Source organism: Vombatus ursinus, unplaced genomic scaffold (genome assembly GCF_900497805.2).
Source record: "Vombatus ursinus unplaced genomic scaffold, bare-nosed wombat genome assembly UNPS02009205.1, whole genome shotgun sequence".
NCBI lineage: Eukaryota > Metazoa > Chordata > Mammalia > Diprotodontia > Vombatidae > Vombatus > Vombatus ursinus.
The window spans coordinates 51383411-51397084 of NW_020948983.1; the positions used below are offsets into that span (position 1 = coordinate 51383411).

General features: G+C 40.8%; 1 protein-coding gene and 1 pseudogene across 1 annotated transcript in view; one reads left to right on the top strand and one right to left on the bottom strand.

Annotated features, from left to right (window-relative positions):
• VPS13C (vacuolar protein sorting 13 homolog C) overlaps window positions 1–5048 on the bottom strand; it is a 182176-nt gene extending 177128 nt beyond the window's left edge. The window contains exon 1 of the mRNA XM_027851985.1: window positions 4829–5048. Within this exon, the coding sequence (XP_027707786.1) occupies window positions 4829–4928 (100 nt within the window). The 5' untranslated portion in view covers window positions 4929–5048. The remainder of the gene's footprint in view (window positions 1–4828) is intronic.
• Window positions 5049–11102: 6054 nt separating this feature from the next.
• Window positions 11103–11588, top strand: LOC114035762 (annotated as a pseudogene).
• Window positions 11589–13674: the final 2086 nt, after the last annotated feature.

A 13674-nucleotide genomic window follows, 5' to 3' on the forward strand; every position in this document is an offset into this window, starting at 1 on the left:
CCACATCCAAGGACCCAGAGGGCCACATGTGGTGTGGTCTTGAGGCTGCAGTTTCCCCACCCCTGGCTAGGTTATGAAGGCCTTTGAATGCCAAACCGAGGATTTTGGTTTTGATCCTAGAGGTAACAGGGAGTCACTGGACTTATATTCGAGTATGAGAGTGATATGTGCTTTAGAAAAATCACTTTAACTGTGATGAATGGAGGACTGACTGGATTTAGGGGGAAACTTAAGCCAGGCAGACCCAGCAGTAGGCTATTGCAACACAAAAGATAGTACCCTCAACAGTAACAGTAAAGTGGTCAAGAGGGGGAGGTTCTGAGGGGAAAAGATAATAACTTCTGTTTTGGACATTCTGAGATTGAGACACACCTATAAACCATCCAATTCAAGATGTCTAAGAGGCAGTCGGTTAAAATAAACTCAGAATACCTCAGACATAAGTTAATAAAAAATTATTTTAAAATAAATATATATTACATATTTATATGGTAGATTAGATGGTCAGATTTTTTCTTTCTATATAACATTTTTATTTTATTTACTAAGACGGCAAATTTAAGAAGGAAAGATATTTCTCTATTCCCACCCTACTCCAGGTCAAAAGCACCACACATTTCTCTTTTAAGCTCTATGAAGAATCAAATAAAAGTTGTTTTCCTTTAATTTGTTATAATAGTTAAAGATATACCAGTTTTGAACAAAAATTTTTATTTCTCTAATTTCTTACACCCAAAAAAGCTTTGTTTTGACATCCCTTTTGAGTAGTTTTATCTAATAATCTATAACACTGCTTTCCAGAGCTAAAGCTTAAAAAATCCCTAACGTGATTTCACTAATATGTCATGAAACACACTGCTAGATTTCTTCATCCGTATTAAAAACTTAGATTAGGGCTTAGGAACAAAACTGTATTCAGAGTAAGAAAGAGGAAATGATCTTGTGACATAGAAGTTACAGTACATAAGGGGAGAAAGTTGCATGAAACATCTTTTCCTCGAATTCACAGTCATTATGAAGCAGTTAGCTATAGTAGAAAGAGCACTGGATTAGGAGAGACCTAATGCCACTCCTGATACTTACATGCTCTTACACCACAGACAAATTACTCCTTTTGGACTATCTTTCTTTACTTGCAAAATGGGGTCAATCATATGTACCTTACAGGGTTCCTGTAAGGATCAAATATAAAGAACTTTGTAACCCTTAAAGAGCTGTATAAAATGTCAGCTCTGTGACATGTAACCTACACAAAGGAACTAAAAATTATGACATTTCAGTGTCAGGCTTAAACTAAATCACAGGGCAATCAATATACTTCCCAATTTCATAGTGAAAAATATTTTTATTTCAGAACAGCCAGCTTCCAAATGGATCTTACAAGCAAAAGGGACAGGGGGGTAGTAATAATAGTTGGTAAATACAATGGGTGTCACTTGACAAAAGTCCCCGGACCGCACCAGTATTTTAATAGGCACTTTAAGGCTGCTTAATTCTACAAACACCTGTTCACTCTATACACCCCCAAAACAATGGCAACTAAATTCCACCAATTTATCACCCCAATCTCTTGTTCACCTAAATCCCGTTATACAGAACTATCACCTTTTTCCCCTGGCCACCTCTAACATCCACCACCATCATGCCTGCCAAACTCAGCCCAAACTGCCCTTCCAATAACATCCTCTTCTATGACCTTTGGAACCTCACCATTCAATTATTAACAAACTTCATTTCACCCTCTGGTTCTTGCTCTTAGACTACTTTTACCTCCTAGCTATAAGCAAATTTGGCTTTCCCCTAAAATATACCAATCATCCCTTACCATGCCCCCTCTCCTGTCCCCAAACTCCTAGCTCCCCAATGAAATTGGCAGACTTGCTATGCCCTGTGACCATCAACTCAACAACCTTAGAAGTTCATAACATCTGATTATATCAACCTCTCATGATCCTTATCACTTTCAGGACCCTCCTATACCACCTTCCTCAATAACTTTGATATTTGACTGTTTTCTCCTCACCCCCACTTCCTACTACCCACTTCACCAACTTCCAGAGTGATGAGTTTCTAACACTACTATGAACTATTTCTTACCTGCTCAATTCCTACGACCTCCATCTCCAACATCTTTATTTACAGCGCTTTTGAAATACCAAGAGCTTTCCTCACAAAAAGCTCTGTGAGGTAGGTATTGCAAGTATGGTAATACAGTAGACTCTGAATTTGGAGTCAGATAACTTGGGTTCAAAACCTATCTTTGTAATTTAACCTGTGTGATCTCTGACAAGTCACATACCTTCTCTAGGCCACAATTTCCTCAACTGTAAAATGAGGGGGTTATACAAGATGGCTTCTAAGGTAGCACCAGCTCTAAATATATGATGCTATGATACCCATTTTACAAATAAGGAAACAATCTCAGAGAGGCTAAATGATTTGCCCAAGGTCACACTACTATGCATTTCTCTCAAATCTGCTTTACCTCCAAGATCCTTACCTCAAGAGCCTTACCTTTCTGACTGATAATTCCTTTTACCTCTATCAAAGCCTCACTTTTGCTGCACCTACTCTTCATCTTCATCCAGTCCCACGATCTATCTTTTCTCCCCATTCTATCACTGACATCCTTGCTTCGTTTCCAGCCCTCTATAATCTTGAACCTTCAATTTTTTAAAAAATTTCAATGATGCACTCTCTTTTCTCCAATTCATCCCTGACTTTGTTCTGCCTCTGCTCCTGCCCTGCTAATTCCATCCTGGATAATCTCTACCATCCAACTACTCTTGAGTTGCTGACTGTTGTTGAAGTAAGTCAAAGCCATGCTCACGAGGGTCATTACAAATTCATGCTCTCTTTGAACTGGGTCCTCCAAGTCCTATGCTCTTTCTACTACACCACTTCTCCCTCCTCTCCACTGACAGCATCAGAGTGGCAAGGAACCTCAGAGACCATTAGCCTCAACCTGTACCCAAACATGATCACCTCTACATTGTACCTGCTTACAAGTGGTCTGCCTTTATTTAAAGACTTCTTCCTATTGAGGGAGAACCCATTACTTCACACTACTGACTTGGTTTAGGGGTGCACTACTTACGACCAATCTTGTTGAAAAAGCACTGGTTTTTTTGTGTTCTTTTTTTAAGATCAATAGCAACTTCTTCTTTCCTACAGAAGCTCGTGGTGACATTTAAGGGCCTCTTTCCTTCCTTACAGACCTCATTCCTTCCTCATAGACCTCATTCCTTCCTCATAGACCTTTACCTTTCTTATAGACCTCATTCCCATACACCTTCCTTCTACACTCAGATCTCTGAGGTTCTCTTCATTTCTCAGCCTTCTGAAATCCTTTTCTTATTTCCAGACCCTATACTACCTTTTCCAGGGATACTTCCTTTCCCTATCTTACTTCCCTTTGTTTAACCTCTCCTTCTAGATTTCTTTGAAGGAAGAAACTCAAATTTCTTTGAAGGAAGAATATCTCAGCAGCACATTCACATAGTTAACTAGATAATAAGATCTGCCAATACCAACACTTTCACAGTAAACTGAAAACTTATCAAGGCACCACAAAAAAATGTTTTTGTGAACCTAGTAGTTGCACTCTTCCTTTTCCTCCTAATATCTCCCTCCAAAACGCACTTGTCCTTGTCATAATTTTCATGTAACTACTTGTCTGGATGTTTTCTATCATGTGCATATTCATCTGAATCAGTGTCAACTGATTTCTAAAGATGAATGTGCCCTGGATGATTACTGGAGGAACCTTGGAGTCCCTGATAACAGATTAGAGAGAAAGCTTCTCTGATAATTGGGGAGCTCCTGCCCTGCAGGCTGAATGCCCTGCCACAAGCAACTGATTTCCAAAAACTTTGGTAGTTTTTGGTTTTAAGCTTTTAAAACTTTAAAATGCACTTTAAATAAACTTTAAAATTTAAATTTAAAATTTCTACTGGATTTCTAATTTAAAAACCATCTAGCTTAAAAGCAAAAGTACAATGCTTAGCACAATAACCCAGACAAATGCTCATGGATAATGCTGCTGGTTGCTACTTCTCCAGTCAGTTATTATTTCCTCCTTCGGAAACATAAAAAGGAATACAGAAACTTAAACATTGTTCAGAAGCTTAAGGTTTTCAGTTTTTAAAAGGGGCATGGGGTGGAAACACAGACTTTTTTTTAAATTCCTGCTCTGAATGTCTCCATCCTGTCAGTTTCTTGATTGCCTCAATATAGAAAAAAGGAAGAGGGACAGTGGACATGATACATACTAATGCTTAAACCTGTGCTATGAGTAATACACTTTTTTTTAAATACAAAGATGCTGGCCTGAGGATTACATATTTATTGTATATTTATTATATTTTTATTGTCCCTCCCTCCAATCAGCTGGTCCTCTGCGCAATTCCCTTTTCTCTGATGCTATTTTTCACAAGCACTTGGTCATGCCACGCAGGAGAAATACTGACTTTTTCAAAAGCAAAAGATTTAAGATGGGGCATTACGCCCACCCACCCCCTCCTCCAGGGCAGGGCTGTTACTCTAACCAGCCCTTGGGAGCCCGCAGGCTCCTCCGGCCAAGGCCCCCGCCCTTTTCAGATCCCCTCTGGCAGAGTGATGCACGCCCGGGAGCAAGGGAAGAGAAAGCGCAGGGCCAGAGCAGGCCTCCCCAAACCCACCAGTCCAGGAAGAGGGGCAGCGGGCAGGGGAGCCTCACGCCCGCCCTGGAGTTACCCGGCAGTGAAAGTCGGGAAGGGGGAGGGGAGAGGGGAGGCTGGGAAGGGCCGCCCCCAATCGGAGGACGGCGCCCCCCGGGGGGGTCGCTTACCGCCCCAAATGCCCAGCTTCAGCTGGGACTTGTCCAGGTTCTCCACGTAGTCCCCCAGGAAGCGATTGAGGAGATCCGCGACCACCGACTCCAGCACCATGGCTTGACTGGAGGTGGGGGAGGAGGGTCAGAGGGGAGGGAAGAGGGAGGTGGCGGAGGAGAGGAGTGGGTGAGAGCCCCGACCCAGAAGAACGCGGTCCTCCAGAATCAGCGGCAGCGGCAGCGGCGGCGGCGGCGGCGGCGGCACTGCGCCGAGGGAAGGATGAAAGGGAAAGGCGGTGTCTGCGGGCAGCGAGGAGAGGATCGTCCCCCGCCCCCCGCTCTCTCCCCACCCTCGGAGCTCCTGCGCGCGTGATCGGAACGTGCGCGCGCGCGCGCTGCTCCGCCGCCTCGCGCTCGAGCTCGAGCTCGAGTTTGCTGCTGCAGACGCGAGACCAGAGCAGGAAAGGAAGCTCTTCTTAAAAGTGGGTAAAGGGTGACGGAGTCTGTAGGCCGCGCCTTCTTTTCCTGAACACCAGTTCTGCTGTCCCGATGCTTTTTTTTAATGTAATCCTAACCAGGTAGTTCATGTCCAGTCACTTCCATTTCAAAGGACCCCAGCTCCAGGAGGTCTTGCAGAAGCTGTCCTTATCCTTCCCCAATAATAGAGAGGGAGTAGAAACTAACCAGGAAATATTCAGGAAAAAAAAAAGAAAGAAAGAAAGAAACCCGGACCTAAAGAGCCAAAGAGGTCCTGCCTCCCCGACTCCTCCACGCACTAAACTCACCCGAGGACCAACTTTTACTTTAGTCCTTGCTCGAGCTACCGTTTAAGCTGCTGGTCAGGTGACATAGTTACTTTATTGGGCTACAAACAGCCTGAGGGTTCACTGTGTTTTGAGCCTAATTCAGTCTTTCGGATCTGTTCCAAACTTTTAAAAGGGAAATAAAGCATAAAGAGAATTAAAAGCAGTGGTATAAAATAAAAGAAGGCAGAATAGGATTTGAAAATGACTTCTGATGAAAAATTATTTTATTTTGCTTCCTTGCTCTGCTCCTGACCAGCCCTGGGCTTAATGAGGTCCATTTCTTGATTGTTTCAGTAAGGGATATTGAAGAGGAGGAGGTGAGACTGGGGCCTACTGTTCTTCCTTCTTAAACCTGTGTTATGGAGTAATATCATTTTCCAAGCAATATCCTAAACTTCAAGGCACCTCTAACCTAATGCCTCTAACTAAAGGGGATAAGGGATACTGGCCATTCAGAAATTGGATAATAGATTTGGAAATTAAAGGAACCTTAGAGGCTATCTCGTTTAAGCCCCTTCTTTTACAGATGAGAAGTTAAGTGATTCCCTTTCTGGTGACATCAAGAAATGTACCTTTTTAGTTGGAGAATGGAAAAAATAATAATAATAAACCCTCTCCCAGAGACTCTCTTTGAAGAGAATTATTTAGCTAATACTTTAGCAATAGTGAAGGGAAATGTTAAGAATTTGTGTACACCTGGTGGAGCAGTGTGTCTGAAAGATTAACAATAAGAAATTCACAAATATTTATTCAGAGCACTATGCTGTCTCTAGGACATAAAGAATTATATGGGATACACAGTCCCTTGCCTTTAAAGAGCTTATTATGATCTAACTAACCAGATAAAGTGCAGAAAAGTTAAATAAGCAAGGAAAAATATAATAATGTAAAATTGCATAAGAGATATAACAATACAGTATGAGATTCATTGCCAAATAAGTGATATTAATACAGAAATGGGAATATCCACCAGGAAGTAATCTTGATAGGTTGGATCTAAAAGGTGGGCAGAGGTATTGCATGCTATAATAACGTCTTGCATTTTTAAATATTTATGTATTTCTAAAGTGCCCGCTTCCTACCTTTCCTGTCTTCTTATTCCTCGCTCCTCTCCAAGTACTTTGTGATCCCATGACACGGGTCCCCTTGCTGCTCCTCACACATCACTCTGTTCCTTGACTCCTGCATTTTTTCTGACTGACCGTGCCTGGAGTTCTTGCCCTCCTTGTATCTGTCTCCTGGCTTCCCTGGTTTCCTTCAGGTCGAAACTAAAGAGGTGGAGCCAAGACGGTGGAGTAAAAGCAGTGACTTGCTTGAGCTGTCCCTCACACCCTTCCCAATACCTGTGAAAAATGGATCTAAACAAATTCTGAAGCAAGAAACTAAAATTCCACCTTCTGCCTGAAGCTGATTACCTCTAGCAGGGGCAGCGAGGTGGTGCATTGGATAGAGCACCGTCCCTGGAGTCAGGAGGACCTGAGTTCATATTTGGTCTCAGATCAGACACTTCACACTAGCTGTGTGACCCTGGGAAGTCACTTAACCCCAATTGCCTCACCCCCCCAAAAAAAAAATTACCTCTAGTCTATCCTGTTTAATATCATTATATAGTTGTTGGCATGTTGTCTCCCTTATAAGACTGTGAGCTTCTTGAGAGCAGGGACAGGTTTTTGCCTTTCTTTGTATCTCAAGTACTAACAACATTTCATGGCACATAATAAGGGCATAATAAATCCATCTTGATTTGCTTGCACACATATTAGCAAATTTAATTCTTCCTTTGATGCTTTTCCATGGCATGGAGGTTCTTGAAAGCTCTTCATTCATTCAATCAATCAATAAGCATTTATTAAGTATCTCCTACATTCCAGGCCTGGTGCTGAGTCCTGGAGATAAAAATTATAATAATAAAAAGGCAATGGACAGTCTCTGCCCTCAAGGAACTCACGATCTAATGGGGGAGACAACAAACAAAAAATATGTTTAACCAAGCCAAATACAGGATAAATAAGAAACAGGGAAGACACTAGAATTAAGAGGGGTTGGGAAAGGCTTTCTGTAAAAGATGGAATTTTAGTTGGGACTTAAAGGAAGCCAGGGAGGTCAGCATTTGCAGTAGGGTAGGGTGAGCATTCCAGGCACCAGGGACAGCCATAGAAAATGCCTATAGATGAGAGAAGGGGTATCTTGTTCCTAAAACACTTAGGAGGCCATTGTCACTGGATCAAAGGGTATGTATTGGGGAGCAATATGTAAGAAAACTGGAAAGGTAGGAGGGGGCTAGGTTGTAAAGGGCTTTGAATGTCAAACAGAGCATTTTATATTTGATCCTGGAGGCAACAGGAAGCCACTGGAGTTTACTGAGTAAGGGAATGACATGGTACACCTGTGCTTTAGGGAATATACTTGATTTCCTAAATGGAGAATGAATTGGAATAGGGAGAGACTTCAGTCAGGCAGACCTACCAGCGGGCTATTGCAGTAATCCAGGCATGAGGTGATAAGGGCCTGCACTAGAATTGAGGCAGTGTCAGAAGAAAAAAGGAGGATGTATTCAAGAGAGTTGCAGAGGAATCACCAGGCCTTGGCAGCAGATTGGATTTGGTGGGTAAGATAGTGAGGAGTCCAGGAAGACACCTAGGTGGTGTGCCTGAGGGACTAGGAGGATGATATTTCCCTCTATGGTAACAGAGATGGTAGAAGAGGGAGAGACAGTTTAGGGGGGAAGATAATGAGTTCTGTTTTAGACATATTGAGTCAAAGATGTTTATTGAATGACCAGTTTGAGATGTCCAAAAGGCAATTGCAGACTTCAGATGGGAAGTCATCAGAGAGTTTGGAGCAGGATAGGTAGATCTGAGAATCATCAGTATAGAGATGATAATTAAATCCATTGGAGTAGATAAGATCACTAAGTGAAGTAGTATAGAAAGAAAAGAGAAGACAGCCTAGGACAGAACTCCAAGGGACACCTCTGGTTACAGAGTGTGATCTGGAAGAGGATCCAGCAAAGGAATCAGAAAAAGAGTGGTCAGAGAGGTAGGAGGAGAACGAGGAGAGAGTGATGACTTGAAAACCTAGAGAGAAGAGAGTATCTGCCAGATCTCATAGCCAACATCCATTGAAGCAACTCCTGTAGAGAAGGGGCCAGCCAGCCTCACCAGCTGCCAACCCAACTGTAACACATAGAGCAAGCAAGCCAACCTAGCTAAAAAAGCAAGGTAAGGTATCATGAAGGAGAGGCAGGAGGCAGCATGTGCCAGACAAGTCAAACCACTACCACCATGACCACCATCTCCTCTCAGATCCTAATGGAGACAGCTTGGGGACCCTGAACCCAAGACTCTTGGGAATAGCAATGTATTCAGCCTAGTTCCCTCAGCCATCATCTTAGGAAGCAAGCCCTGTGGCAAGTTCCCCTTGCTTGGGAAGCAGGCAACCTGACAAGTATTCCTGCAAGTGCTACAGCCATAGCTACTAAAAACTCAGAAAAGAAAGTTCTTGCCACTAAAATCATTGGCACAGTCAAATGGTTTGACATGAGAAACATACCATTTTATCAATGGAAATGGGCATTTAAAAAGAAGCATTAATATCTGCTTTGTTGATGCATTCTAAGGATCATGGGATGTTTCCATCTGACTTAGAATCCAAACCTCCCATATGTGTTATATCCTTCATTAGAATGTAAGCTTCTTGAGAACAGGGACTGTTGTTCATTTCTGTTCATACTCCCAGGACAAAAGCAAAGAACTTTTCATGTCATAAGCACTTAATAAGTGCTTCATTCATTCAGATCTCACCTGGCTAGCAAGACTTCATGAGATATAGACACAGTGACAGTCAGTATGTGTCTCTTGCCTAAGGACCAGCCCAGCTAAGTGTAGAAGGGTTCATCACCAGGATGGCTGCAGAGTAATGAAATTCCACCCATTACAACTGTCAAAGACTACTAAGTCATGGAGGGGTTGCACAGATCCTTGAGGTATACAAGCAATTCTCTCAACTCTTAGAGGTAGACAGGTAGATGTCATCTTAGAGAGGCTGACCTGAGACATAGAAGTTAAATGACATCTCCAGGGTTACATAACTAGCAAAAGGCAGTGTGGTCCAGTGGATTAAACCTAAAACTCTTAGAGTCTCTCACTCAATAACTATATGACCATGGGCAAATCATAACCTCTGTGAGTCTCAATTTCCTTATCCATAAAGTGAAGAAAATCATGTGCGTGTGCATTTTAAACCTTACAGTACTATATAAATATCAGTTTATTCTTATTATTGTTAGTGAGAAAGCTAGAACTTAAACCCAGGTCTCCTAACCCTCATCTGGTGTTTTATGTACCCATCTGCTTCCATTAACACTTCTATTCAGGTCCCTGACTAAACCAACTTTTAAGAACTACACAGTTGGATTTGCTATGGAACTCTAGAGTTCCCATACATATATTCTAATTCCTATACACAGAACTTATTTCGAAAGGCTGGTGTGAAGACGGAAAATCCAAATTTGCGTAATTGGACTTCAATAAAATTAACTCAGTGGTCAGTGATCTCATGGCATAAAAACTTTTACATAGTAATACTTTGCATATTTCAGACTTGAACCACAATCAGTATGTCATAACAGCTACCTTATACTCCTTGAAGAACACTACTATCTTCTCCAGGAAGCTTTTCCCATTCCTCTTTAATTTTTGCACCTTCCCTCTGACACTACTGTCAATTTGTTCTGTCTCTCTGTATCTTCTTCCCCATTAGACAGAACAAGAAGTGTTTTTTTTTTGTTTTTTGGGGGTTTTTTGCCTTTCTTTGTATCCTCACCACTTAACACAGCACCTGTCACATAGTAGATGCTTAATAAATACTAGCTGACTGACTGACTGAACTAGAATGATCTCTAAGACTCCTTCAAGCTCTAAAGCTAATGTTGCTGTGATTCTTATGATCCTGAACAGCAACTAACAACCTCATTATCCCAAGAATTAATTGAGTACCCATTGCTGTGAGTACATTATACAAAAAGGAACTTGGTTAACACAATTAAATTAAAGAAAATTAAATTAATTTCAATTAGCTAAAGAAAAAGATACTCATACCTATCATGGAAAAGTTTTCAGAGATGGGAAATGTGTAAGATATAAGAGTAATAAAGGATGAAAAAAGAAAATAAATATTTTTGTTCATGTCAAATGTTTATATCAAAATCTAAAGGTAGATAGTCAGTAGCTTTTTAATCTCATTTTTCTTGAAAAAAAAATTTTTCCAACCTCCTCTTTACCCCTCCCTTTACTTCCTTTTTGTGGAGTGGAGAAAATGTAATAAGAAGTTACAAGGCAGAGAAAAATAAATATTAAGAATAAAGAACCTCTCTGGCTGCCGTCTTGCTAATCCGAGTGTGTTCCCCTATCTTTGGCTCTTCTACCTGCCACCCCTCGAGTGACAGCCCCTGGTCATCAGCACAGCTCCGTTTCCATTCTGGCAAGATGAGAGAAATGATTGTGAACCAAGAGAAACTTGGCAAGCTGCAGGCACAAGTGCACATTGGTGGGAAAGGAACTACTAGGAGAAAGAAGAAGGTGGTTCATAGAACAGCTGCAGCAGATGATAAGAAACTTCAGTTTTCCTTAAAGAAACTAGGAGTAAACAATATCTCTGGTATTGAAGAGGTGAATATGTTTACCAACCAGGGAGCAGTGATCCACTTTAACAATCCTAAAGTTCAGGCATCATTGGCAGCAAACACTTTCACTATTACAGGCCATGCTGAGACAAAGCAGCTAACAGAAATGCTCCCCAGCATCTTAAATCAACTAGGAGCTGACAGTCTGACTAGCTTAAGAAGACTGGCAGAGGCTCTGCCCAAACAACCTATCAATAGAAAAGCACCACTTGCCACTGGGGAGGATGATGATGATGATCCAGATCTCATTGAAAATTTTGATGAGGCTTCTAAGAACGAGGCAAACTGAATTGAGTATCAACTTCTGAAAGTTAAAACTTAAAAGTTATATGGAGCTGCTATTTTATATCATGTGACTGCTTTTTTTCTTTTATCTTTTGTTTTTGTTTTTGTTTATGGATCTGGAGAATTGGATCTAATATTTTGAAGCCCATTGGACATTGCGGCTCTTTTCATTTATTGCTTATACACAGTTCATTCTTTGCAGCCTAACTGTGCTGAACAAGCCTGGAATTAAAGTTTGAAAGAAAAGGTTAATAAAATCTTTACCTAGTAAAAAAAAAAAAAAGAAGAAGAATAAAGAGCATGATGACAATATAGAGAAAATGTTAAAAGAGGAATTAGAAAAACAGGATAAATGATAAGGAAGGGAGATAGAAAATAGAGTTAGAAGAGAGAAGCCAACATATGGCAAGGATAAGAAAAAAAACAGGTATAGTAACATTTTTGTAGCCACAATTTCTTATCTTCATATTATTCATTCATTCAACAGACATTTATTATATGCAAACAGACTCCAAGACTAATGCCTAACCTATGTTAGCCAGCTTTCAAACATTCACTTCAAAAATCACCAGCGGCCTAATGGTCTGTGGTCTGTTTATGCTTTTGTCACGGAGCTGTTTTCCAGCACCGTAACTGAATGTTCCCATAGCTACATATGTGAACTACAGAGGTGACAGCAGTCTGTCTTGGAGCACATGTGGCTCCTACTTATACACGTGGCCTAGCCCAAGCTCCAGAGCCTCATGACCAGTTGGCTACTCGTGGCTGAGAAGTGAGTATAGCATGGGGTTATGGAGAGTCACAAGGTATTTTGACTATACACACACCAGGAAACAGGCTGTCGTCTGCAGATCTTGTATGTAGATATTATCTAATATATTACTTTAGAAGATTAATTGTTAATAAAAACAAGTGACTTTGCTTAGTCAGAGGCAGAAACATTTTCATGATTTTGTGCATGAAAACAACTAATCCCTGAAACATTAAATCTAAAAATGTGACTTTAATCATTAACCAGTATTTTCTTTACTTTTTAATACTTTCAAAATCTGTGGTTTTCTTCTATCACAGTTATCTCTCATTCTCTGTTCTTTCCTATTCCCTCCAGTACCCCTAGTCTCTCTGTGTCTGTCTGCCTCTCTGTCTCTCTAGCACCAACTTCCTATCAAAAAAATAATGATACAAATCACAAATCCTAGGCACAAAATTGGTTAATACAAGTCCAGTGGATCAAAGAATTTGTTCTGAGAATGAAGAGGTAGAGTTTTAGTACTTCCAACAGAGTACTTCCAACAAAGTCACAGGAGGGATTAAACATTTGTATAATGCCTACTGTATGTCAGGCACCATGCTAAAAACTTTTTACAAATATCTCCTCTGATCCTTAAAAACAGTCCTACAAGGTAGGTGCTATTATTATCTCCATTTTGCAGTTGAGAAAACTGAGGCAAACAGAGATTAAGTGGCTTGCCTAGGGTTATTTAACTAAATAAATGTCTAAGTCCAGATATAAACTTGGGTCTTTCTGACTCCAGGCCCAGCACTCTATCCATTATGTCCACTAGCTGCCTCCAATAATAGTGTGAAAACTAAGAAAATATATGTCGGGAGATAGAGGAATCCCCATACTAAAATGTATGATGTCCTCCACATGAGGGTCTCCTCATTCCTGCCTCTCCCTAGCAGAAGTGTTGAAGAAAGTACTTTGAAGTTGGGAGACCTGGATTTGAATCCCAACTAAGCACCTGTTTGACCTTGGGCAAGTCACTTAACCTCTCTGTCCCTCAATTTCTTCATCCATAAAATGAAGGGTTTGGACTAAATGATCTCTTTTGGCTCTAAAACCTTCTATTCTTTGAAACTGTCTATCTATAAATTTGGTTCCATTGCCTGTTTCTTTATGTAATTCATTATCAGTCATTTAGACAGTTTCTATCTTCGTTCAATCTAGCCTCTTAAATGATATGGATATTGTAAAATGCCTTGATAAGACAAAAGAGACAATAGACAAATAGTGTTATAAGATGGTTTATAAACTGTAAATTGCTGTATAAATGTGAGCTATTGTTATTAATTTTGTGAGATAGCTT